At 39.2% G+C, this 26,281-nt stretch overlaps 1 protein-coding gene across 2 annotated transcripts in view; it reads left to right on the forward strand.

Moving 5' to 3' along the window:
• The first annotated feature begins 2,882 nt into the window (after positions 1-2,882).
• The window catches only part of LOC120434080 (liprin-alpha-2-like), a 64,933-nt gene continuing 41,534 nt past the window's right edge, over positions 2,883-26,281 (forward strand). The window contains exons 1-2 of one of the 2 annotated variants that reach the window (XM_039601556.1): positions 2,883-3,138; positions 13,838-14,096. In XM_039601556.1, coding sequence (XP_039457490.1) covers positions 13,848-14,096 — 249 coding nt within the window. In that variant the 5' untranslated portion in view covers positions 2,883-3,138; positions 13,838-13,847. The remainder of the gene's footprint in view (positions 3,139-13,837; positions 14,097-26,281) is intronic. The other variant, XM_039601557.1, reaches the window with a different exon arrangement.

The raw sequence follows: 26,281 nt of genomic DNA on the forward strand, positions 1-26,281 counted from the left end.
ATTTCATGGTTTAAGCATAAAAGGCTTTATAGTTGATTATTGAACCAATCAGTCTACATTCAGTGGTTATTTTATTACTGTTTCCTGATCAGAACAATATTATTCTCTTGCAGGTGAGGGTTAATTACAGGGGTTGTTTTATCAGATTCTATTTGTGGCCACGATAAAAGATATGAATGTATCTTAAATCACATGTCAGTTCTTTCACCACGTTTCTGTTGACTAAGTGCTTTAACATTTAAAAATCAAACAGCCACACATCTAAAGTCAAAATCTCTCTCTTTTATACATCAAACTCCTGACACTCTTATTCAACTTATTCAAGTGCTTTAAATTCTGATGAAATGAAGTGTGTGTATTCTTTTGCACATCACACTCTTATTTATGGAGGCTATGCCATGGAGGCTATGCCATTTGGTCCAGGTTACATCCCGGACAGGTAACCAGTCCATTGCAGGGCTAACACAGCTAGGCAGACAACTATTTTTACTCTTTTGTGTGAGACAACAGGATAACCACTGCACCACCCTGCCACACTTGCTAAGAATGAAAGTGGGGTCTCCTTAAATCTATTAAAATATAATGAAATATTCATCTACATTCAATCTATTAAAATATTATGAAATAATTTAAAACATTTCTTTCCTTGTTTCTTTGCTGATATTTCAAAGTATTGGCCATTTTAACACCTGTTATTGCTTGTCCACATTCAGACTGACTTCTATATATTCAATCACAAGAAATCTTTAAAAGAAAGAAAGAAAGAAAGATTGAACAAGATGGACTTCCATGTCCACTGTTTTCTAGCCTGCAGCACACAGCAGTGTACATAGACAAGTAGAAAATAATGGAGAAATTCAGTGCCTGTGTTTAGTTTTTATTATTGATCTTTTTGTCAGTAATCATCAACAATGGGAAAGAACCCCTCAGCATTTCTGACCCCAAACAAGACATAAAGGTTTAAATTAGATACACACAAAACACACACATTTTGATTTGATTGTGCAGCAGAGGGCTGTGTCAAATATAGACAAACCTCTATGGGTTATTTTGACCTAGCATGTTGGATTGATCAACAGATCCAATTCCAGTGGTTTGATTTTCTAAACCATCTTATGGGAATTACAGACTTTAAGACGTGTAGGAAAGAACTATATTGCTGGGTTGCTGTACTATAATGATGTACATTATAGTACAGTATAATGCTGTACAGCAACCCAGGTATGTCCTAGTTTTTTTTTTATGATAAAAACTAATAATTGAATAGCAAAAACACTCAATCTCCACTATGTATGAAAATATGAACTGGAATGTACCATTTCATCCTATTTTTGTGCTTACTCTATCAAGCCCCAATAGTTCTTAAGATGTTTCGTAGTGTCACAATAGTAATAACACAATAATAGTAACAATATCACCATAATTACAATTATTGTAAATGTGAAAATAAATGATATCATCATGAATCATATACTCAGGATTGGTCAAATGTACATGGACATCCAGTCAATTTGAATACATGTGAGAGCTGAAAATCAACAGCATCTTTATTTGTGTAAAATGCTGCTGCACAATGAACACTAAGACTCACTAAAACAATGAAGACCAACAATGACAAACTGCAGAAAACAAAAAAACAAAAGCAGTGTGATTCACTGTTTTTGCAGTGTCGGCTTTAAATATTATTTCAAAATTTACTCCATGTTTCTTTTACTTAAAAAATAATGACCCGTTACAAGTTGAATCAAACAAAATTCACATAAAGATCACAAATATGTGAACCAAAATCTTATTTTACAGTACCATATTAAAGACAAAACTGTATGTAACTGAATGTTATCGTTAATAACATCTATTTAATAAATTTTGAATCTTTCCCCCCTCTTTTTAACCATCTTTTTTTAAGATAACATTTAAATAAGTAAGATTCTTCTCAAGTTTCTCCATCGTTTAAACTGACCATTTAATTTTGTTTTAATTCATCATTATTTATTGCGTTTAAAATCACCTGTACTTAGTTGCACAGTCATATTTCTTTTTTTATATAACAAATCCAGTATTTATATTTCACTTTCAATCAAACCTAGTTTTTAGTGTTTTTACCAAGCTGTTTTAACCCTGTGGTAACTTTTACTTAGCCCACCTTTCCCTGCATTTTTTTAAGAACAGGTTGTTTTTTTTTTAACATATAGTGTCTTTCTACAAGCAGCTATTACAATCTCTTGAACAAAATATTGCTAAAAATCTTATATGATCTGATTCTGTGAGAGAATCCCTGATGAAAAAAACAGGCTAGTGTAAATGCTAATGGCTTTTGTATTGGACAACAACTGTTTCCTAGATAATTGGACAAATAGCCTTCGGGACTGAAGGCAGTGGTGGCTGACCCGAAGCATCTCCCAACTACAGCGTTTGGGAATCTGGCAAAGACCATCTGTGTGGCTGGAAAAGGTGAACATCGCTTCTGGTGGCATCTGCCTGACTGAAAAAAGGAGCTTTCCCTGCCCTTTCTAATTGGTTGGCGGAACGCTATTTTACGTTTTACAGAAGTACTCTCAGTACTAACAGATATTTTATCATAGTTTACTGGCACACATAGAAGATATTTTCGCTTTTGCACATTTTATTTTAGATAGGAAAAAAAATCTTACACCTATTAAATGTAGCAGGCTAAGTCAAATATTTTAACATGCTGAACACTTTTATTATTGTTGTTATTATTAGTAGTACTAGTCGTATTATTATAGGTCTGCACATAAAGAAAAGAGAATTGCACAGCTGCAACTTTAAGACTCCACACGCCTCCCCTCCGTCAGCTCCTACAATGGTCTTTTCCAGCTCCGCTTATCACAGCAGAATTTGTAACATGCCATAATTTCTTAACCGGTGCGTGTGGATCCCCGGAAATCAGATGTCATTACCCGACCCGGCTAATTTGGCGATCGTTCCTGCTCTTTTGTTTTTTGACAATGCAAGCGGCGGGGACCAGCCGCACCTTTAGGATCGTATCCTCGGCGTCGCTGGCTCTTTGCACTGAAGAAGCCTACTAGGATTGTCAGCTTCATGGTATAGCTTGCACAGACTGCAGTTGTCATTGATCTGCGGCCAGAGCCTCTGCTGATAGTAAAGGAACAAATTGTGAGTATGCACACTGTTGCCGCCGGTATCGCAGTGACCTACATTGCCCCATTCCTTCGGGCTCAAGGTGATTTTCTGCGGTGCCCCTTTTATCTCCCCAACTCTGGACTGATGGGGATGTTGGGGGGAGTAGTGAGCGCTTGGTGTGGAAGCATACGTGGTGTATATAATGTATAGATTTCGTGTGGTTGACATTGTGAAGCTCTGCAGGAGGAAGAAAAAAATCACGGCCGGCTGTCACAGTGGAGAGACATAGCAGAGAGTTAAAGGGGGGCGGGATGCAGACTGAGAGGCTGGCATGATGTAATGCACTTGAGACAATAGCCAAGGATTCTCCCCAATTATCATTTCAGAGAATGAGGAGGAGTTGTTACAGTGGTGTCAAGACGCGATCAGCGCCGCAGTCAGGCCGCCTTGGAGTGTGTGTGCGCGCGCGTGTGTGTGCTTAGTAACCGCAAAAGGACGAGCTGTCACATGAGGAACAGCTGCCCCTCCTATAAACAACATTATCACCGGCTATTACAGAGATGCAAGGAGGAAGAAGGCATTCAACAGACTCCCTGTCATCCATCCATCTACCCACCTGCCTCTCCATTCACACTTTTTATCCTGTAAATGGATGAATGAGTGAACAGACACACTCACTCACACACATCCAGATGCTGGCTCGCTGGTAGAAGGTTAATTGCTGTAGGCAAAACTGTGATTTCCCTCTGATCTTGCCAATTAATATTAACATTTACAGGCGTGCACAGTGAAGAGATGTGACAATATTTGCATTAGTAGGAATTCCAACTTGTGAAGCTGTGGGTGACACAGATACATTACGCAAAGCTAAGATGCTTAATTTAATGGGTTTTTTAATAAAGTGTGAGACTTTCCAGTTAGGGACCTCAAACATGCAAATACGCCTTCCTGCCTAATATGGCTGGTGTGCGGGTGAAGCTTTTATTGCCCCGAGGTTTCATTGAGAAAAGTGGCAACCTGTGGAAGAAGCTTTTATGTGCATAAAATGATCATTTAAGGTCCTCTTTTACAGCCCAGGTTTGACTGTCGCTAAACCTTCAGTAATGAGGAAGGTAAAATGTTGCGGTGAGGCAGGTGTGGTGGTTACAAACGGCACAGTTCAAATCACCTCCAACTTGAGCTTTATTGCCTTTTTGTTCACCTCGATCAGTGCTCTTATTCAATCTCCATCGATTCATGGTTTGCATGACCTTGCTGCAGGGGATTGTGGGCGATGTTAAAGGCTACACGATGTCCTTTCATCCTTTCATGTGCATGCAGACTTATTTTCAGTTGAGCACACAACCAGTGAAAACACACACACAGAACACCCTTCCCCCTCCTCACCCTCGCAGATGCTCACACACAGGTAAAGTGCAGTCACAGAGAAATGGAGACACACATTTCTGATGAGGCTGAGCATCAAGTGTATGATGCTCAGCCTCATCACCCTTTCCCGGCCTTCCTAATGGCAGCAGGCTGGGTGTAACTCTACACCGACACCATCCTCCTCATCCCATCTCTGTCTCATTCACCTTTTACTACCAAAGCTTCACATGAGAGTATCAATGAGTGCTGAATACTATTTTTGTGATGTAATGTATTACAGTTGCACACGCTATTTTTCATGTACTGAACAAAAGATTGTGGTTTGGAGTAGCACACTGTTTGAGGAGGCACAAGCAGCAGTTGCTGGTAGACTTTGTGACTGTAATTCTCGGGATCGAGGCAGATGGGATTTCAGTCGCTGAAATAAAAACGTACTATAAAGTTGAGGGCTTGTTTGAAAGTGTGTTTCTTAAGGCAGGTAGTTTGTTCTCAGACTGCTGTGGAATACATTGATGTTACCAGGATATCCTCTCAGAAATAGTGGTACAGTAAAAGAACATTTCTATTCCTACAGGTAAGCTAATTATTAGCTAATAGGGCTAATTGTAGGACCTCAAAATAACTATGTGTGCTTTTTTGAGGGCCAATACTTGTGTGTAGGTGGTCAGTAAAAGGTATATATTTGGACAATTTCTTCTAGATTTATCAACCAATATAAGGAGACAGCCTATCTTTGTCCAAAATGGACTGGTTAAATGGTAAGGTTCTTATATAGCACTTTTCTACTCTATCTGAGCACTCAAAGCACTTTACACAACTCGTTCATTCACCCAAGCACTTTTCAAATTTTTTAGAGCTATATAACTAACATTCATCCACACATTCACATGCTGATGGATGCATCGGAGAGCAACCTGGGGTTAGTATCTTGCCCAAGGATATTTGGCATGCTGACTGGAGCAGACTAGGATCAAACCACCAACCTTCCGGTTAGTAGGTGACCTGCTCTACCATCTGAGCTACAGCCACCTCAAAAACAAGTATCGACAAAAAAAGTAAAATATTATTTTTACTCTTAGATTTTAAGGTTTTGGTGTTTACTGAAAAGGATTCAAACAAGTTTCACACAGTGTCTGTCGTGTATCTTGCATCAGTGGTTAACCCTGTGGTTTAATTCCTGGTGCCTTTGTTCTCGTTGTGCCTGGTGGGTTTTCTCTCATTGCTCCAGTTTTCTCCCACAGTCCAAAGATGTGTGTTAGGTTAATTAGTGAATCTAAGTTGGCTATAATGGCTGCCACTAGACTAGTGCTATAATGCGCTTAATTAATAGTTTTTGCATGATTTCAATACCTTTTGATTTTAACTTCCATTTTTTTGTTGATGTTTTCTTTCTTGACTAAACGTAACACCCCTTCTTATGTTCACACTTCTTTTTTAAAAATTTACTGTCTTTAAAAGTTAAAGGTAATTTGTATTTGTAAATTAATTCATTGTTTGCCTAAAAGCTTACATGTATATTATATTAATATATTTATAGTGTCTGTCTGTATTTTCGTGCTGATGCACTAAAACATCAGACACTGTAGAATCAAAGTTTCTGCAACCTGAAGTGTTCACATGTAGCAGAGTACTTTTGATTCCTGCATATTCTTTTTGGTAGTGTAGTGTTGTATGAATATTACTAAAGATGTTGTTTCTTGTACATGTAGAAAAGGTACTTTTGGTTGCTCCCTTATTTCCCGAGGGGTCTCCACAGCAAATGGATCCACAAATGGATGTTTTGGCAAAAATTTTACACTGGATGCCCCTCCTGACAGAACTCTTCCATTTAATCCTGGCTTGGGACTGGCGCTAGGAGAATGCAAGCTTATGACCCCTAAAGCTGGGTTTGTGGGTTCTCCTGGCTTCATACTGGGTATCTTTTGCATGTAAGGTGAATGTGTTACAGAGGATTTATATTTCTGTGTTGTATCTGGGTTGATTTCAACTGCAAACCCCTCTGAAACCATACTGAACCATACCATACTGAAACTGCATGTCACATATATGCAGCCTGCAACTTTTGTGATTGGCCTGTTCAATACCATTGATTTCTGGTGACCTTTTAACCACAGTTTTGGAATGGATCGGTAAGAGAATGACTATTATTCCTTATTTTGAGACTATGGTTATAGCCTCAATATAATTACTCACAAATGTCAGCAACCACCACAAGATAATTAACATATGCTGCTGCACACACATGCTTGAATGCTGACAATGGTGCCACCCACTTATGTAGGCAGCATGGTAGGCTCTACAAAGACTGACCTAAGAAGTCTAAATCAGCTGTTGGGCCTCAGTCACCAAACGCTAGGGCCTTGTCAGCGACCATCTGCAAATCAGAAATGGGGAATGTTCACCTTCAAAGTAAAAGGTGCACCTTTTGAAATTTGTTTGTTGCAGTGGTAAGGCACAATTTTTATTCTGAAGGTGGACATTATGTATTTTCAGCTTGCATCGCACTTTCCACATTTTCACTATGTTTTGGTGAATAGTTTGCAAATGTTTGCAGACATGCATGTCTTTCACTCAAACAAATAGTGACCACAGCAACCTGCTAGCAACTAAAATAATGGTAAGAAGATTTTCAGTGCCTTAACCACTACACCACAATTTCTTGCTAATGTGACAGCTAAATTCTGCTTAATAAAAACCTTCAGCTCTTTTCAAGAACATTCTGGCGGGGAGATGCTGTATCAAATTAATAAATCACTTTCTCTCAGCCTACTAATAGATAAGTAGAAAAAGTAGTAATTAAAAACTGTACAATGTAAATTTAGTCTTCTTGTCAAAATTAACAGTACTAAATAATGTTTTTTAAAAATAATAAATAGATATTCCACTACAGTAGATTCCTGAGGAAAAAAATGTATTTTGATGACGGATATTTTTTCTGCTTTTCTATGGAGGGTGAACAGTAGCACTTAAAAAAACAATAATAATTTACCTACAGCTTCAGATGTGCAAATAGGGAAGTAGGCACCCTGTTTATTTAAGAAGATTAACAGTGGGGAGTTAACAAAAACGGGAAAATATCTTAGTTCTGTAGCATGTTCTATAGCAGGTTATGACTGCTTCAGTGAATTGCAGGCAGGTTGGTGTTAATATTTTTATACAAGAGTGTGGCTGCTTCTTTCTATCAGCCCATCACAGCACCATCACTTGCAAAACCAACTAACCATACACATAAAATTTCTTCTGAGATGCCCTTCAATCCAAGATTAATTGCATGATTTTGCAGACAGCAGTCCTGGTGCATCCTTGCAATTCAACTTATTGAAATAAGCAACCACAGAACTCACCTCTGTATGCAGTTCTGATGTACTTGATCAGGAAGGTGTTTGAGACCCAGCAGGAATATATATTTTTTGTTAGTGATAGTTTTCAGTCTGAAACCGAGGTAATTGATGCCAAAATGAAAAGTTGGAGTGGAACGGGGTCACCTGGTAAAATTACCACTTTGGAGCAAAAAATTATTTCAGGTTAACATCCAAGATCTTTACATTACAGCCATATTTGTTTTGGTATGCCTACTGTTTTTATTCTAAGATCCTGAGCAATCCTGTGGAATAGATTTGAATTGTTGTTTTCTTGGCAGTCTGTCTCTTGGTCGTCTGAAGTCTCCGTGGTACAGGGTGCCATATGAATGAGATTTTCCAGCACTATGAGTGTACCATGCAATCTGGCCAGTTCCATTCACAAATATGCTGCGTCACTCTTTTCCCACCTGTCACCCTGATATGAATGCCAAAATGGGAAAGAGCGGCATGCAACAGCTTTCCCATTACCCGTTGAGCTCATCAATGCAGTCTGTAGATGCACTTTTGCTCATCTGCCCGCCAAGAAGTCAAGCACAAATATTACTTGAAAGTGCAATCTGTCATAAACCAACTATCCTGTCGGCTAACTGCTTGATGTGCAAGTAAAGTCCACTGTCATTAAAACAAATAGTTGTACACTTGTATTCATATTGTAAGAAAATTAGTTTTAATTAGCTTAACATGTTGCTACAAATGTTCAAAGAGCTGACCTTACATTTCATTTTTTTAAAAGCCCGTAATGGGTTTTTGGGCCTACTTTATTTTGCTTTACTCCTTTCTAAATTACAATTTCCTTGTTCAATGCGTTAAAGCATTAGTAATTTCATTCCTAATGATAACAAGGCTTTAAACACACTATTAAATAATGCCGGTTTTATTTTAGCCTCTCCAAAATTAGCCCAAGAAGCATAGAGTAGTACAGCTTATCTCCAAAGCCACAGAGTGTTCAGCCCACTGTCTGTTCTGAACACGCTCACACTCCACATGTCTTTTGATGTTTCCCAGGTGGTGAATAGTGCTGAATTTGCCTCACTTGGCCATATACAGCTCTAGGAACACACTGCTGTTTTGTGTGCTGCGCCTTATCTACTCACACAATTGTTCCCATTAATGAGATTAACTGAAGACATTCAGGAAATTAGCTGCAGTTTGCTGATTTGTTTCCGCCAAAATGGAGTGATTCTACATAAGTGTCAAATTTTTACATCTGTCCCATATAGATACAGTAATTCACTGCCTGCTTGATTCTTACTCAGGGGAATAATCTCGTGGCTGAACGTTGTTTTTTTCCCCTGCTTGTCCATTTTTATTATGGGTCTTTGTAGATGTGCCAGAAGGTGAATTGCAATAGTTTAGATTAGGAATCAGTATGTCAGAGTAAATAAAACAAGGTCTAAGGTCATTTAACAGCAATCATGCCTATTGTTGGACAAGCATGTGATGGGCAATTTCAAAAAGCCATTTTTTAAATCTTTTTCACTTAAAATGGCTTTTAAGAAAAATCTTTTGCAGTATTGTGCTTTGCAGTGGTATCATTTAGCTGTCATTGGCAGCATGCTTCAAATAAAGTGCCAGTCGATGTCCCAGTGAGCCCACATTCTCTACACTTTGGAGGTGTTGCATCCAACAATTTCTGAAACAGACATCTAACAAACACATCAGACAGTAATGTCAGGTGAAGAGGTGAGAAGATGGCAGGATCTTAACTTCTATGTTATGACAAAAAGTCTATCATGGGATGTAAAGCTTGGTCTCAAGCTGTAGTCAAGAATTTGATGGACAAGGAGGGTACATATCCAGCTTTGTGTGGGTGTACCATCTGCTAGGTTCAGCAACTGTGGCTGGATGTTGAGACTTAGTCTCACACCTTAAACGCAGAAGTTCTTGAAACTTGCAAATAAGTTACTGTTTTTCAGCTGATATGCATTGTTAGTTGATGAGCTGTTTGCACAGTTTTTGCACTTGACTTTTCTGGCCATCTGTTTTAACAAACTGCAGCCACACCAACAGCTTCTCCTTGTAAGCCACTTTGAGGTTGAATCTGAGTAAAGGTTCAGAAAAAAAAAAGTTAGACCTAGTCCAAACTGTGAAAAATGGGATGCCATCAGCACACCCCATTTTTCACAGGTAGTCTGTTGCTTCCGCTGTCGGGAATTATTGATCAGTCCTGGAAGGCTTGATCTATAGGGTTGTAGTGAGCATATCGACCAAGCAATGGAACAGCAGACACTGAGACTACAGCCCTTCTCCAAGCTGAAGAAATGATACATGGTCCTCCACCAGTGTGATGTACAACACACAGCCCCTCCTGTAGTGACACTGTTAATTATGAATGCTTTATGGATACTCACCTGCCGAAAGGAACTAAGAAGGCTTAATTTTTCCCAAGTTTTCCATGATTTTATCGTTTTTAGCATTGCAACGTCTTGTAGATGCAAGTTTGCTCAGCAATTTCCTCCAATCTAGAGCCAGGAATGAGCTTGAATGCCAATAGGCAGAAAAGGGGCTTTGGATTTGTTGCACTGATTGAGAAGAAAACCTCACTCCTACCCCCCTGAATAATTCATTGATTGGCATATGGCGTGTAGAGAAAAGCCCAATGATCCCTGCATGTCTGTCTGTGTGTATTCTTATTTCAACTGCAGCCCACAATGAGTTCAATTGAGCGTGTTCCTGTTCCCTCCCATCAATGATTTCTGCACACTTTTACCCTCACATTTAACCATCTTTAACCAGCTGCACTAAATTTAGTCACTTAAATGTCATCTGGTTCTTACAACACTTTCACTCAGTTGCTAAAAATGTCAGTTTCTCTCCTTAAGTATCATTCTGGCAGATAAAATCTTACATATTCATTATGACAAGCGTTCATGACAAGGCATAGCCAGACATGCTAGAGGAATTTGTGGGAGCTTTCCTGGTACACATTAACATAATGTGCTGTGATGTTTCACTGCAGTGAAAATGAGCATAGAAAAACTATCAGTAGCCTTTCTGTCAGGCTTTAAGAATTATCTGTAGACCAAATAGCTGTTTTAATAGTGGTCAAATTGGCTTTTCAGTTGTCAGGAAATAGTACTGTCACTGCTAATGAGTGCAATCTAGACAACATGTGCATCCCAGCTGGCAATAAGAGCTCTCAGTCCGGACATTCTTCACACAGCCCACTGTGGGTGATTATCTATTCAAGGGGAGTACACTAACTCTTACCTGTCACTGCTACTGCTTCACACTAGAGAGAGAGAACTAATAACTTGCTGCACAAACATGCCTTCCAATAGCAGCAAATACTGAGCAGCAGAGGAGCATTTACCCACAAAAAAGCACATTTTGGGAAAACTTTATCCATAAGTCATTGTCAACAGAATATATGCCGTACTTTTCGGTCTTTTTCTTGAGTAAAACTAGAGACTGGTCTAATGGCTTTTGAATGGAATAATTATCCAGATAAGTGTTGTACTGAATGATATGGTTCAGTGTTTTTAAAGGTTGCTTTTTATGACTGAGAGCGCAGGGGAAAGCAGATCAGACAGTGCATTTTCTCTCCATATCTATTGATTTTTCATAGACAGTGAAATAATTTAAGGGGCAGTCACGGTGAGATCAAAGCATAAGGTGCAGGAACAGGACAAAAGGGGATTGTATGTGCCGTGAAGCAGAAAAAACATCCTCAGCACAATTTGCTTTCCACACAGCTTAAAGGAGAAATAAAGCACCATCAAACAGCAAAATGTGCCTGTTTGTTGCTGCTTTGAGGAGACAAATGTGGTCGAGCCTAGGAGATTAACACCAAAAACGTAAAATTTTAGTAAACCTGAGAATTAGGAGCAAGGTTTGAAACATTTTGATCCACGGAAGAATCACTTGGAATCAATAAAAGTAGAAATTAGAAATAGAAATTAGTATTTGAGACTCTAATAGCCAATTGTATGCTTTGTTTTTGCACTAACATGTATTGAGTCATAGTCAGATAAATTACCTTCTACTTAAAATGCACCGCCGTTTGTCCTCAGTCTGTCCGCCAGCCGGCCTGCTCTCCCAAGCGATGGGTGGCATGTGCAGTGTGTCCAGCCAAGCAGCATGCAGGCTTCGGCTCTCTGGTCTAAATGGCCGCGGATGGTGGCTGAATAGTGAACTGGTGGGAGCCTGGACGGATGCCTGGAGAAGATATGGGAGACCCCATCTTACTGCCAGAACATGCTGAGACACAGACCTGGCATTGTAACCCACCCAGAGGGGACCAAGTCTGGGCAATAGGATATTGTTTTCTCACTAAATAAACCAAGTCTAGGACCAGACAATGAGAAAGTATGGTCTAGCACTGGAGCCAGAATTATCATTAATTTATAGGTATTTTGCATGTTGCTTCCTGAGCATTGCACAGGACATCTTTAAAGACTATGGGACATGGTTGAAAAACAACTGGGGCAAATTAGACTGATAGCCTGTTTCATCTTTGTAATCTTCATCTTTGTAAATGCAGCTGATACCGATATTGTCACCACATAATGTTTGACCGTAATTGTCATTGTAGTTGCTATATTTTTTATGAACAGTTGCACTTGTTGAGCTTTTGACTACTCATACTACACACTTTTACAGTTAAGATGAGAATTTAACATGCATAAACACCAAAAACCATGTAACACCTGAAAAACATCTGCCACTAGCATGTTTTCCAGTATAGGCAAGATGGTGACCAGTAAGAGTGAGAAATGTGACGTTCTACACAATTTTGTTGAAGACGATCATACCATGGGCACCTGTAGTGCACATATGTGCTAAAAATAATAGGTATAAGTACAGTAGGACAAGATTTGACATGCAGAAAATTGCTAGCTTAATACTAGCTTAAAAATATGTAGAGTTGTTGTTTAATGAGTAGCTAGCTGTTTGCTAACCTAGCAAACAGCTGGTTTTACGGACTTTGAATGTAAGATATTAGCCGTTCTACTGTGTAGCTGAACAAAACCCAGGTTATTATCAGAAGTACATGGCTTGTTTATAACAATAAAATATATTTATGTAAAACAGTTATATTGCTGTAAGAAGGTATAGGCCTTTTCCCAACCTCTTGTAGCTAACTTTATTTTTTTAAACTGACTTCCAACGTTGTTAACCTCAAGGCAAAAAATGACTCTTTCCACTCTATAGGATTAAAATTGTAGAAAGTCATGAGAAGTGAGCACTGAATAATATCATTCAAACTTATAATTTTCTTTCATGGTCTGTGTTGAACGGGCCTTTCTAATCTGTGTGGCACTGAGCCACAAAAATACAGTGACCTCCCATGGCTCATTTCTTCTTTTCTTACTTACCTGTAAGAAAAGTGATGCAAACATAGCTTTAGCTTATGAACCGACCTGGACATCCGTTAGAATGATTCCTGAAGCTTTCTGAAAACCCTGAGGGGAGCTGGAATATTGCTTCACATATCCACTATAGCATAGATATGGTGTATTATGCAACTCGATCTGGGCTGGCCCATTAAACAGCACAAGCGTGAAATCTAGGGCAGAACGCCCAGCATCCCAAGACGTCTCTGCAGCTTTGAAACGCCGGGGTGACGCTGAGCCAAGCTCCAACTGTGTCAGGCCCAGTCACATGCACGCAGCCATACAAACAGAAGTGTGTGGATATTTACACAGAGGCATGCGTACAAAACAGAAGACATGGACAGACATGTTTGCTTTCCTATATACCCTGCTCTATACAAATACTCATCAATCCTATGAATTCGAATTTAGTTTTCATCCATGCACAAACCCACTGTTATTATGTCTTCTTTCTTTTTTTTTAACTACAATTTTATTATTAGATATATGTGGGTCCAAAAGGGAGTATGCTGCGTCTTATTTGAAGTTGTTCAGCAACTGGATTGTAATATGGGTGACAGTTTGTGTATGTATTATATGTAAAAAAAAAAAAAAACTTCTTGGAAAGTTTTGAGTGCAAATTGCCTATTGTCTAATTGTCTAATTTCTGGTTTTTCGTCTCTTCAGCAGAGCAAAGATGATGTGTGAAGTGATGCCCACGATCAGCGAGGACACGGCGCTGAGCCAGCGCGGCTCTCAGAGCAGCGCCTCAGACCCGGACTCACATTTTGAGCAGCTTATGGTTAATATGCTGGACGAACGGGACCGGCTGTTGGACACATTGAGGGAAACCCAGGAGAGCCTCGGTTTGGCCCAGCAGCATCTACAGGATGTCATCTATGACAGAGACTCGCTGCAGCGGCAGCTCAGCTCCGCCCTGCCACAGGTAAGCAGCTTAAATCCCTGTTTTCAAAAGGTTTTTTAATATTATTGTGGAATCTTTGTATCCTTGACTTTTTGATAGTGCTGATATGACAAGAACGAAGGATTGACATGCAATTAAAGTAGGAAGCTGGAATAATTATGTGCTTACATATGATGTGTTGTGACTTCCACGACACTGGGATGTCCGTCTTTGACTTATTTTATGTGTTTTTTGTCATAAATTTATACTTTCTAAAACTTTCTTTGGTTTTGTTGTTTTAGTGTCCTCTTCACAACACAACCTAATTCCCAAACAATAGAAAAGGCTGATTGCCAATGACTTGGGCTTTATTATTGTAAGGCAAGTCAAATACAAAACCTTAGTTAGTTTTATGAACAATTACTTGGGTTAAAATGGACCCTTTCACAAGAAAGCAAAGGTCTCCTACCTGCATCTTGTTTCTTTCCTTCTTGTTTTCTTCATTGTCACAGAGAGGCGTGGATGCTAATCTAAATGTATGCCTAAGCTGTTTTTTAACCATCAGATCAATGTCTTATCTCCGACTTTGTAAACAGTGTGGAGAAAAAAGCATGCAAAAGTCCAACTCTCATGATTGATAGAGGTAACATGCTGAGACATGCACTTCCACTGGATTATGCAAATAAAAAGTACGTCTCAGCTGAAACTGGTTTTGGAACCAAGTCTTGACGACAGTACTGCCTTTCGAACATTTGTCATTTCATCAGACATTTTGCACATACGTAGTCATTCCCGACATAAATCAAACTTCACCCTCTCTAAAAATTAACCACTATTATCGTTTTTCATGTGATGTTGGGCACCTGTTGCATACAGTCGTGTGAAAAATGAAGTACACCTCATAGTTCAATAGCTTGTAGAATCACCTTTAGCAGCAATAACAATCCTCCCATAACGTCATTTTCTGTATGGCTTTCTCAGTGTTTCACGTTGTTTACGGAGGGATTTTCACCCACTCTTCTGAACGGTGTTGCTTTACTTTATTAAAGTTTGTTGTCATCCATTTATGGACAGCTCTTTTGAGGTCCTGCCACAACATTTCCGTTGGGTTGAGATGTGGACTTTGAGTAGTCAAACTTGTTGATGATCAGTTAATTAAGTACATTTGATTAGCAGCACCTGGCTGCTACTTACTGTCTTAATTCCTATAGTATCAGTAAGGGTATACTTAGATTTTACAGCACTGTGAAAACTTGTTTTTTACATGAATGTAGAGTGTGGCTGTATTGCTTTTTATTTGCCTCACAAATTGTAAAAAAAAAAAAAAAATGCCTCCCCAGCACTGTTTATTATTCAGACGAGATAATTATCTTTTAATTTGCAGAGCAGCGCTTCATTATGCTTAAATGAACAAGGCACTAGTACTGTGTCTTGGAGTACCATATATTTTTCCAGTTTAGCGACTCTCACCAACCACAAATAAATTTGTAATTTTAAATGAACTCAACACAGAGAGCTTATCAATTTTAAGAGAATGAATTTAGTGTATTTGTTGCTTCCTGTAACTACAAGTAGGCTCCAATTACAACACCAGTTTCTTTTACATGTAGATAATTTTGTAAGTACTTGAGAGTGTACAACAAATTGCATATTAATGGGTGCTACTGTGCTCTTATGCTCACTGGTTACAGACCAACCTAAATGTCTTTGATTGCATCAGCATGTTTGAGATCATTTAAAATTTCAGGCATAACCGAACATTCAGTGTGCATTCGCCTGTGTGGGTTATATGACAATGGCTACCTGTCTTGTTTGAAAACAAATCATCCAAACACATTTGTGAGGATCTTTGAGCAAGGCATACATAGAAGCCCTTATGTAATGATTCCTGCAGTAAGTGGAGATTAGCTAAAACTGTGTCAGTAATTCTAGTCACATGCCTTTCCCACTCTAAGACTAAGAGACTCTGAGGGCTTGTCGGTAAAGAGGACTTTGTTCGCAGGAGGTGCCAGAATTTTTTTTTTTCTTTTTTTACTTCTTGCCCCTTGGCCTTCAGAATAATTTGAATTAACCCATTTTCACCTTTTCTGATTCAGATCTGTGGACCGTGTGTCCCGAGGTGGTGAAAACCTGCTTTTTACCAGAGTCGGCTTTTGCTATATTTGATCTTGAATTCATCTCAGAATGCAGGTTTGAACTCGGGGTTATGTGGTCTTCCAGCTCGTGTTTTAGCCTCAGGGCTTTTATCCACCTCAGAAGTTACACGGTGGACAAAATACACAGTCGAGAGAACCAGACAGACAAAAAAAGCAAAAGTTAGGCACTAACAAATTCTGTTCATAGATGTTTTTGGGGGGTTTTTTTAGCTTCTAAGACAGCCTACACACACTAAATAGAATAACAACAAAAGGCAGCAAACCTACCTCTCGTCCCATATTTGAGTGCATGTCTTTAGGCAGTCTTATATTCCTTCTCCATCCAAACATACTCACAATTTTCTCCAGAGAAGGCATCCAAGGTTGCCAAAGTGAAATAACATTTCAATTATCAGACAGTTTTGCTGATGTCCACCGGCAGTAAAGCGCTACAATGATGTATGGGTTGTCACTGTGTAATGACAGAGCTGACATACTGTCCTGGTGCTCTTCCTGGCATCTGGATTAATTCGAATATCATTGGGATCTTCCTAGCAATGTCCTGGCACAAACGATTCTATTAATTATGTTGATGGTGTCTTATTGGGCTGCATGATATCAGCATTACTGTAATGGTTCACGAAGAGGTTTGTTAGACCTTGGCAATTATACAGAAGCATTTGGTGAAGGAAAGAGGTGCCCTGTTGTGCTTCTGTTTAATATGCAGCTGATAAGAGTTGTGCTTGCTGCTTCTGGCTTTTTGAGCAATAAAAATGAGCTTATTTCTAAGAAGCAGCCATCACCTTTATTAAGGATGTCTTTGCTCTTGATTAGACTGAAATGATTTTACTGCATCTGACACTTCTTTTATAATGAGACGTCTTTAATAAAGATGTCATTTTGGGGGCCGGTAGTGCAGAACAATGCTCAGATAACCATGTAGTGGGATTCTTAAAAGAGGGCAATAGATAGCTTCCAGGTCTTTCTCCATTTTGTGTGTGTGATTGCTAAGGAGATGATGAATGAGAAGAGAAACAGTTTTTTTTTGTTGGGGGGGGCAAAAGTGGCCTCATTTAAGCGATAGGCAGGCTGTGAATGTGTCTTTACTGATATCACTCCTCTGTTCCTGAAGCCCAGAGCGCTGGCAGGATTAGATGCTGGCCCACCACAAACTTGCTTCCTCTTGTTCTTCTTTCCCTCTGTTCCTTCTCTCTCTGTTTCTGCTGTGGCTGCCTTTTTTTATTGTGTTGCACTTTGCCTCGCATCTCCCTCTTCTCCTCTGTTTTTCAACTCTCTCTCTCCATCCGAGGTCACGGCTCCGCTGCTCGTCACGACACTTCCGACTCATCGGAGTGACATTTGCCGTCCCTGACGCTTCCAGCAACACATCCCCGCTTACATGCATAAAAATGCGTCAGTACCCCTGGCCCTTCCCTGATATGCCTCCCCACCCCTCCTCGCCCACTGTCCCTTGTCTGTCCATTCTAGATTTCATCAGCCTATTTTGTTATATCACAGTGAAATAACAGAGACAACCATTATTTGTTTGTCATGTACTCAGTGCTGCGTGACATCCTTTTCTGCAGAGAGGCCTCTCCCCTAAGTGTCTTATTTAGGCAAATGCTTAAAAAAAATATTATTTTTTTAATTCTAAACAAGAAAAATCAAAGAGAAATATTCTGTCTAGTCAACTACTGGAAAGCTCTTGTATGTGCAGAAGGCTCCCTTGTTCACAGTAATTACAAAAGAGAACTCTAAACATTGTATTAAGTTCAAAGAAACCTTGTAAGTCATTCTCCTATAATAACCACTGAACTGACTGTTGATTCTCATTTTGAATATGCTTCAATTCCTCACATCCTTCCATACTTATACTTGCTTTGGTGAATAAATGCATTCAAATTGGCAAGTACAGTTAATTGAAGTGAACTGCAGGTGCCCACATGGTGTACTGGTAACATTCAAGAAGTTGAATGTGGAATGCTGAATAAATGATCCTGTCTTCCTCCCATCACCCCTAATCGGTCGCAGCAGATGATTGCCCCTCCATGACTCTGGTTCTGCCAGATGTTTCTTCCTGTTAAAAGGGAGTTTTTCCTTCCCACTGTTGCCAAATACTTGCTCAAAGCTGGTTAATATGATAATATGCGAATGGATTTTAAAAAATAATTGTTTTTTGTTTTGTTTGCTGAAACCATTATATCAGCAAATAGCTAATATCACACATAAGTTGGGCTCTAATATTAAATACATTGTGTTCACCAAGAGAAATATGTGAATTGAATAACAGTCTAATAGTTGTTTCAGAACATCCTTACTTACTGGACTGAAGGTCGACAGGAAGCGGTGCATTTGACGGTTTATTGAATAAGTGACAGTGTTTGGAGCAAACACAAACATTTCATATAATATCCTCACTGATCTCTGCATCATACAATTAAAGTATGAATGCTTTTAAAGCATGGCAGATCATTTTCAACAAATAAAGGAATGGGTTTAACCTCAGCTACTTTCCTGTTGTTGATGTGTTACTCTGCTTGCAGTTAGCACTTTGTTCTTGCCTCTAACTATAAGCCTCTGTAGTAAATGGGGAGCACTGGTGTCATGTGAAAAGCCTCATATAGGTCCACATTTTGCATTACTCTGTGTTGAATCTGGAGCCTCTTGGAAACAGAAATATTCTACACCAATTCTGAATAAACAGTTCAAAAGAAAAGTGTTCAGACAACTCAAAGCCTGTAACACCATCCACATGTGAGCCTTCTCCATCCCCCAACAGTGCCTGTATTGTGACACATGCAGGGAAACTGGCAGACAGGCAGCTTTCTCTGGAGCGCTCAGCTGTGCGTTACTGTACTGGAAGGACCCTGAGGGGCTGCGGAAGCCTTCTTCCCATGCTGTTTATTTACTTTTGCCAAACATGGTCTCATGAAGTCTGCTGTTGTTGCTGCTGCTGCTGCTAATGCTCTCCTAGCAGCTTCCAATCCTGCTAATCCTCTTCAATAGCACCAGGGTCTAGATTTCTGCAAATACAGATCTGAGTTGTAGTTATACAGATGTCTAGTCGCAGAGATATTCTGAAGACAGAAAAAAAATGATGTTTAAAGCTAAGCAGTATTGTAAATAAATTTCTTTCACAGTCAACGATGAGAAAAAAAGAATAAAGTAACCTGCTGAGTTTAAGATGTAGGGAAGGGGAAGAAATCACATGACGTGATGCTGTTTTAAGACATAAATATGAAGAGACATGCAATATTTTTTAATGCCAGTGAAATATATGATGAGACTATATCTGAAGGATCAGTGCATTCTAATCCCGCACCATCAAATAAAGCCATTTTGTTACAAGCCACCTGCATCTCACCATTACACATGAAGTGTCCTTTGGCATAGGCACCTTGACGGACCATTAGCAGTATTATTGGCCATGGAGAGATTACAGTCGTGGTTTACGGGCCTACAGAGCTCATGTTGGGAGGCTGGATGTTGTAGAAGTCACAGACTGTGGTTCATGTCATTTTTGGAAATCTGTGTTTTGTGATTGTCTCTTTTTCTTTTTTTTTAACTTTTGCACTTCACTCTCTGGTTGAATTCAGACACCGAAATGTACGTAGTTAACGTTAGAAAAGTTTCTTCAGTTGTAACCCTGCATGTTTTAAAATGCTCCTCACCCCAGTGAGCTTTAATTAACACCAATGGCTCCTTCGCCAGCCTCTTTTAGTGTTGGCAATGGGAGACCTGCCTTACTATTGCCATTGCTAGAACAGAACAGAACAGAACAGAATAGAATAGAATAGAATAAACCTTTATTATCCCACGGATGAGAAATTTCGGTGTTACAGAGCTCTTACAACAAGGGAAAACACAGACACAGGGTGGTCCTATAAACATAAGCAACCGAAGTTCGTATATACAGGTGTATACAGATAACAATGTACATAATATGTATAGAAAAATTAAAAAAAATTGTACGGAGATATGTATAAAATGTACAGGGTTATGTATGAAATCTACAGAGCTATGTATAAAATGTACAGTAAACAAACAAGCTGGTGAGTAAGATGACCAAAAGAATGTTAAGCTGCATTATAGATTCTGACAGCTGCTGGTAAGAATGACCTGCGGTAGCGCTCCTTCCTACACTGTGGATGTAAAAGTGTACTGCTGAACGAGCTGCTAAGTGTTCATACAGTCTCATGCAGGGGGTGGGAGGTGTTGTCCATGATGGATGTTAGCTTAGACAACATCCTCTCCTCCCCAACCTGCTCGATGGACTTCAGCGGACAGTCCAGGACAGAGCTGACCTCCTGACCAGTTTGTTGAGTTTCCCCCTGTCCCTCTCTGCCATTCCACCACTCCAGCAGACCACAGCATAGAAAATAGCAGACGCCACCACAGTGTCGTAAAATGTCCTTAGGAGTGTCCCGTTCACCCCAAAGGATCTCAGCTGCCGTAGCAGGTGGAGACGACCTAGACCCTTTTTGTAAAGTGCATTTGTGTTTGTGGACCAGTCCAGTTTGTTATTGAGGTGAACACCCAGGTATTTGTACTCCTCCACCGTTTCAATGTCCAAACCCTGGATGTTCAGGGTTTGGACTCCTCCTTAAAAGAATGGAAAAGTGAGAGTGAGATAAATAGGGTGTTGCTAAAATAGCAGTACCCCATTTATGTGTCTTTAGGCATGAGTTTGCTTTCTAGGCTCAAAAATAACAACTTTTATATCATCTAAACAGTCTCTAAGCTGAGTTAATTCAGTTCACTAGTCATCAATAAAAACGATATTTGCTACATTTGGTTCTCATATATTTTGGTGCCAGTATTTTTATTGTGTAAACATTACATCCTAATTTTTGATATCAGACACTGCGGTTGTTTAAATCTCATTGTTTCGACTCTCCAAACTGATAACAGATGTTGATTCTGCTTCTGGCCAACAAAACAGTAATTAGATACCAGCTGATCTGAAATGAAAGCTAGGACCTGGCTAAATTTTTGTATGGGTAGGTGTCTATTGATCCATGGCTTGTTCATTCATGGCTAACATACTGCTTTCAGGAGAATATGCTGTGTGTTGCTTGTATCTCTTGTATAAAATAATGACTGAGCGTGAAAATATGCTTTGATTTCAGACAGTAATTTCAGGCTATTGTGTATTTATCTAAAGGTGACATACATCTCTGATGTTTCTTAGTGTTTATTATGTTATATACTGAATTATATTATGCTGTCATATTGTGTACTAGATAATTATATCCATGGATGACATAGTGTGTCACCACAAGAGCATCCCTATTAAAACTTCACCCATTTTCCCTAAATGACTGTTTGTAATGATGGATCGTACCACTCTTTGGAACTTCGTGGGGGTGAATGTTGAATAAAGAGGGAAGGCGTTGGGAGTCAGGCATTAGGGTGGGAGACGGAGAAGCTGTGTGAAAAGTGCTGAAATGAAGATGACTAAGCTTGAGAGTGGATGTGGGAGAACCTTTCTCTCCTTTACTTTCAATTTTTACTCCTGCTCACGACTTCCCCTACGTCCGCCCCCGCCCTGTCTCTCTTGCATGTACGGGAGGCCCTCTTGGCTCCAGCAGTCAGCCAGTCAGCTGGTCTCTACCGCCAGTGCAGCACATGATTTTCCATGATTACTGTTATTGTTTGTGCCCCAGTTCATGCTGCCTGCAGGGTAGATCTGCAGATGATGCATGGCAGGAAGAGAGGAGGAGACTGCGAGAACAGGAAAGCGTGGGCAACACAGGCATCTACCAGCAGTAACAGCCTGCCTTAAGTTGACCAACTTCAGAACACATTATAATACCTACATTATATACAGCATAAATATGCATGTACAGTTATATAATGCTGCAAAATGTGGCCGTTACTTTATTGATGTCCTTAGTATTTTCCAGTCTTCAGAAAAACTAAGCCCTCCTCATTTTTCTGCACAATTTACCTCCAAAGCCTCTTTTTCCCTCTCCTCTTCTTTTCCCCTTTAAACTCCTTCGCACATGCGCGATGCACCTTACACTGTTTCTAATAGCAGAGTTCAGAGAGTTGATCAATACCCTTGAAAGGTTAGGGTGTGATTAAGTAGACAGTTCTAGCCCTCTGGATGAATCATCACTGCTCGGGCCAATGCCAAGCACTAGATTCTGGTCTAGTGGCTTGGCAGGGGAAACAGAGGAAGTAAGGTGAGGCTAGGGGTTCTGATCAGATACACCAAGGTGACAAGACGGTGCAGAAGGATCTCCTGCAGATGTAATTATCTCTCTAATGAACAACGCAGTGTGGTGCCAGTGTGCTGTAAAGTCATGGAGCTCCAGGAACAGTAGATCAGATGAACAAGGAAACAGCAGCTGCTTGCAGGTTAAGTTCCTTTTGGGTTGACTGATTAGCTATAATTTTAAAAGTCAAGATTAACTTTTTGAGTTGCCACACAGCGCTGGTTTCTACTTTTTCTTACTTGCTTATACTGGCCTCACTCACCCCAGACATAATTTTGCTTTGTTCATTAAAAAGATAGATATTCTATACTATACCATACTTTTGGCAATAAATTAGACTTAATTGGTTCTAAAGTCTTGGAAATGAATAGTGGAGTATACTGCAGGTCATTTTTGTTTGGATTTATGAAAAAAAAAACCGCTCTCAGTTAATTTTATTAAGGGCAGTAGAAGACCTACCCAAGTGTAGAAATGGAGAAAATGCTATGTCATTTTGTGTAATTATGTAAAATGAATTGGTCAAAAAAGTGTGTACGCTCAGTTATAGAATTGGAATTTGTAATCAGCTGGCCAGAGTTTTAAATAATCACACTCTGAAAAATAAATAAATTTAAAAAGTAAAAAAAACAAAAAAAAAAACAAGTTGGTGCGTCTCTAAACTTGCCAAGAAATAAAAATGTTTGATTAGCTCTTTATCACTGTATGGTGAGACCACATGTATATTACTGTTAGCTTTCACCATGTTAGACCAAGAGCTTTTAGGTTAAATTCTTCCAGCGCCCCACAAAATAGCTCGTTCCTTGGCAGTGATAAAATCTCCAGTGTTGACTGTTTGATGTAAGCTAAAGGAGCACTTATTAGTGGAAAAGGGAGAACACCACAGCAGCACTCTTTCAGGCTGCCTGCAGAATTATTAAAAGGAGTCTAGAGAAGGGACGTAATTACTCAACCATGACAGACCCAGTTGTAGAATAAAATATTTGGTGTTGCTAAGCTGCTGCTTTTAGTTGGTGACTGTAAAGTATTCATTTTCAGTGTTTCTGCACTTAAATGAATAAAATGACTTTTGGACAAATCAGATGTCTCTACAGTTCGTCGACTGGCAGATTTGTCCGTCATAGCATTTTATTTAGTGATTGGGTTGGGTTTTTTTACATTTTAATTAGTGTTTTAAGATTGGACATTTTGGTGTCACAATTTGGAATTGAAACAGAGATCTTCACTGGTAGGGGAGGCAAAACAATCTTACAAATATCCCCCCGAAGGCCGCTAAGGTGCTACTGGTAGAGCATGACAGCTATGTCAGTGTTAGCACTAAATGCTATGCTGGAACAGCAATGGGAGTTTTACAAAGATCAGATTCATCAACAGCAAGATAACTTCAAGTCATTTCTCCAATTAATCATAGATGGAACTAACAAAAGGCTGAAGGTTTGTTCTGAAGGATGTACAGGATCTTAAATCTAGCTTGCAATTCACGGATGGTGTTGTTGGTGAGCTGCAAACCAAAGAGAAGAGTATTAAAAGCAAACTGAAAGAGTTTGAATCAGCGGTCAGCAGCATACGTGAGGAAACCAAAGAGCTAACAACCAAGATGGATTATTTAGAAAACCAATCGAGGAGGAATAACATCGTGGTGGATGGATTAATAGACGAAAAAGCAGAAACTCGGGAAGCATTGGAGGATAAAGTCCAACACATGCTGAAGAAGAAGCTGGGCCTGGACAGTGACAGCATTCAAACTGAACGCGCTCACAGAGTCAGCCCACGCAAGGAGAATGGACGAGCCAGGCAGATTGTGGTCAGATTACAAAAATTTAAAGATAGACAATTAATCCTTTTATCTGCCAGAAAGCTGAAAGGTACCAGTCTTTACATCAATGAAGGTGTTTCATCCATCAGGAAGAAGAGAAAAGAACTGTTACCACAGCTGAGAGCGGCCAGAGACAGAGGTGATATTGCTGTCCTGAAAATGTTAAATTGAATGTTAAACCGAGGTCCCAGAACGCTGGATTTAACACTTAGACTTTCAGTGATTTTGTCATTTCTAGCTGTTATGATTCATCAGTTTGTAAATGGCAGACTCTATACTTACTCCCGGATTTTCTGGAAAAGATTTTTCAGTAGCTCATGTAAATATTTGTAGCCTTAAATATAAGGCTCGGGAAATTTGATTGCTGTCAACAAACTGTATAAGTGTGCTGGCTATTTCACACACATTTAGACTCTGCCTTTGACAATAATGAATTTCAAATGAATGGAACGAATGGTTATAAATTGTATAGGAAAGACAGAAACAGATTTGGAGGGGGCGTAACTCTGTATATTAATGACAATATGGCATGCAAACTGCATACCCTATGACTCTGTCTTATATAGGATGCTATTATGAATACTGAGCAATGCCAATTTAAGTTTGAGGCAGTGAATTTTGAGATGGTGGAGCGATTATTAATATCACTTCCTGATGATACATCCTCAGGTTTTGATAACATAGACGGTAAACTGCTCAAAGTTGCAGCCAAGTTTGCTAACTTTTCTTCCTATATGACATGTATTTAATCGATGTTTGGTATGCAGCTTATTTCCATTACAGTGGAAAGAATCGAAAATAATTCCAATTCCAAAAAATAAGAATGCTGTTTTTAGTGGTGTCAATAGTAAACCTATTAGTTTCCTCCCTAAAGTAAAGTTATGGAGAGAATTGTTTATGAACAAATTTAACATTATTTAACAGAATATCATCTATTCATTCATTCGTTCATTTGTTTGTTCATATGACAGATAACTGGTATAAAGATCTAGATGATGGGAAAGTGGTTGGGGTGGTATTCCTGGACTGTAGTGCTGCATTCAATTTAATAAATCATGACCTTTTGATTGATAAACTAAAGTTTTATGGAATTTCACCAGCTGCTCTGTGCTGGATGAAAAGTTATTCATCTGAAAGAAGGCAAAAGGTTTATTATAACGGTTATTTCTCAGATGGCTGCGACGTGAACTGTGGTTTACTCCAAGGCAGCTGCCACGGTCCACTTCTCTATTCAGTTTTCACGAACGATCTGCCATTTATCTCAGGTAAATCTCTTCTTGTACAAGCCAAATTATACTATGGCTTACTTTTATTTATAAAGAAAGCAATACTGTTAAACACATCACATTTTTTTCTCTGCTCAGCTGCAGTATCCAGATGAAATACACAATTATGCTACACGATTTTTAACAAACTGCAATTTAGTAATTCCTCGAGCCAAAAGCAAATTTTTGAAAAACTGCCGTATGCAATTCCTAATTTAAAAAACACTTAAAAGCCTATTTACACAGTTTTTAATTATTGTAAATATTGTAAGAGGACAAGGTTGTGACCTGTTTTTGATTCTTGTGTATTGTGCTTCAATGTTCTTGATATTTGCGTGCTTATATTTTTATAATTGTAAAACATAACTGTGGATGTAAGAGCCAAATCATGTGGACATTTTTCCATCTACTTTATTAGATTATACTTGAGGGCCCCAGGAAGACTAGCAACCACTACTGTGGAAGCTAATGGGGTTCCTTATATATAAATAAATACAATAAAAAATAAAGGTGTAAAGCTAAAAGAAAGTTTGTATTATAAATTAATACTGAATTTATTATATAGTCGCTGCAGATGTCTTAGGCTTCTAAAAGAAAAAGGCAAACTGTGGCTGTCATTTCACTTTTAAGTAAACATTGAAATAGTGACATATATTGAATAATCTCTTTTCTTTAAAAAAAATCCCCATAAACCTTTAAAAGTGAATCATTCGCACTTAGGAAAAGACGTGCGTGGGCAGACACACTCCAAACATTCTGACGTCATCTTCTCCGGTGAGCAGAAGTGCGTGTT

The sequence above is a fragment of the Oreochromis aureus genome, linkage group 17, assembly GCF_013358895.1.
Source record: "Oreochromis aureus strain Israel breed Guangdong linkage group 17, ZZ_aureus, whole genome shotgun sequence".
In the NCBI taxonomy this organism is placed as follows: Eukaryota; Metazoa; Chordata; class Actinopteri; order Cichliformes; family Cichlidae; genus Oreochromis; species Oreochromis aureus.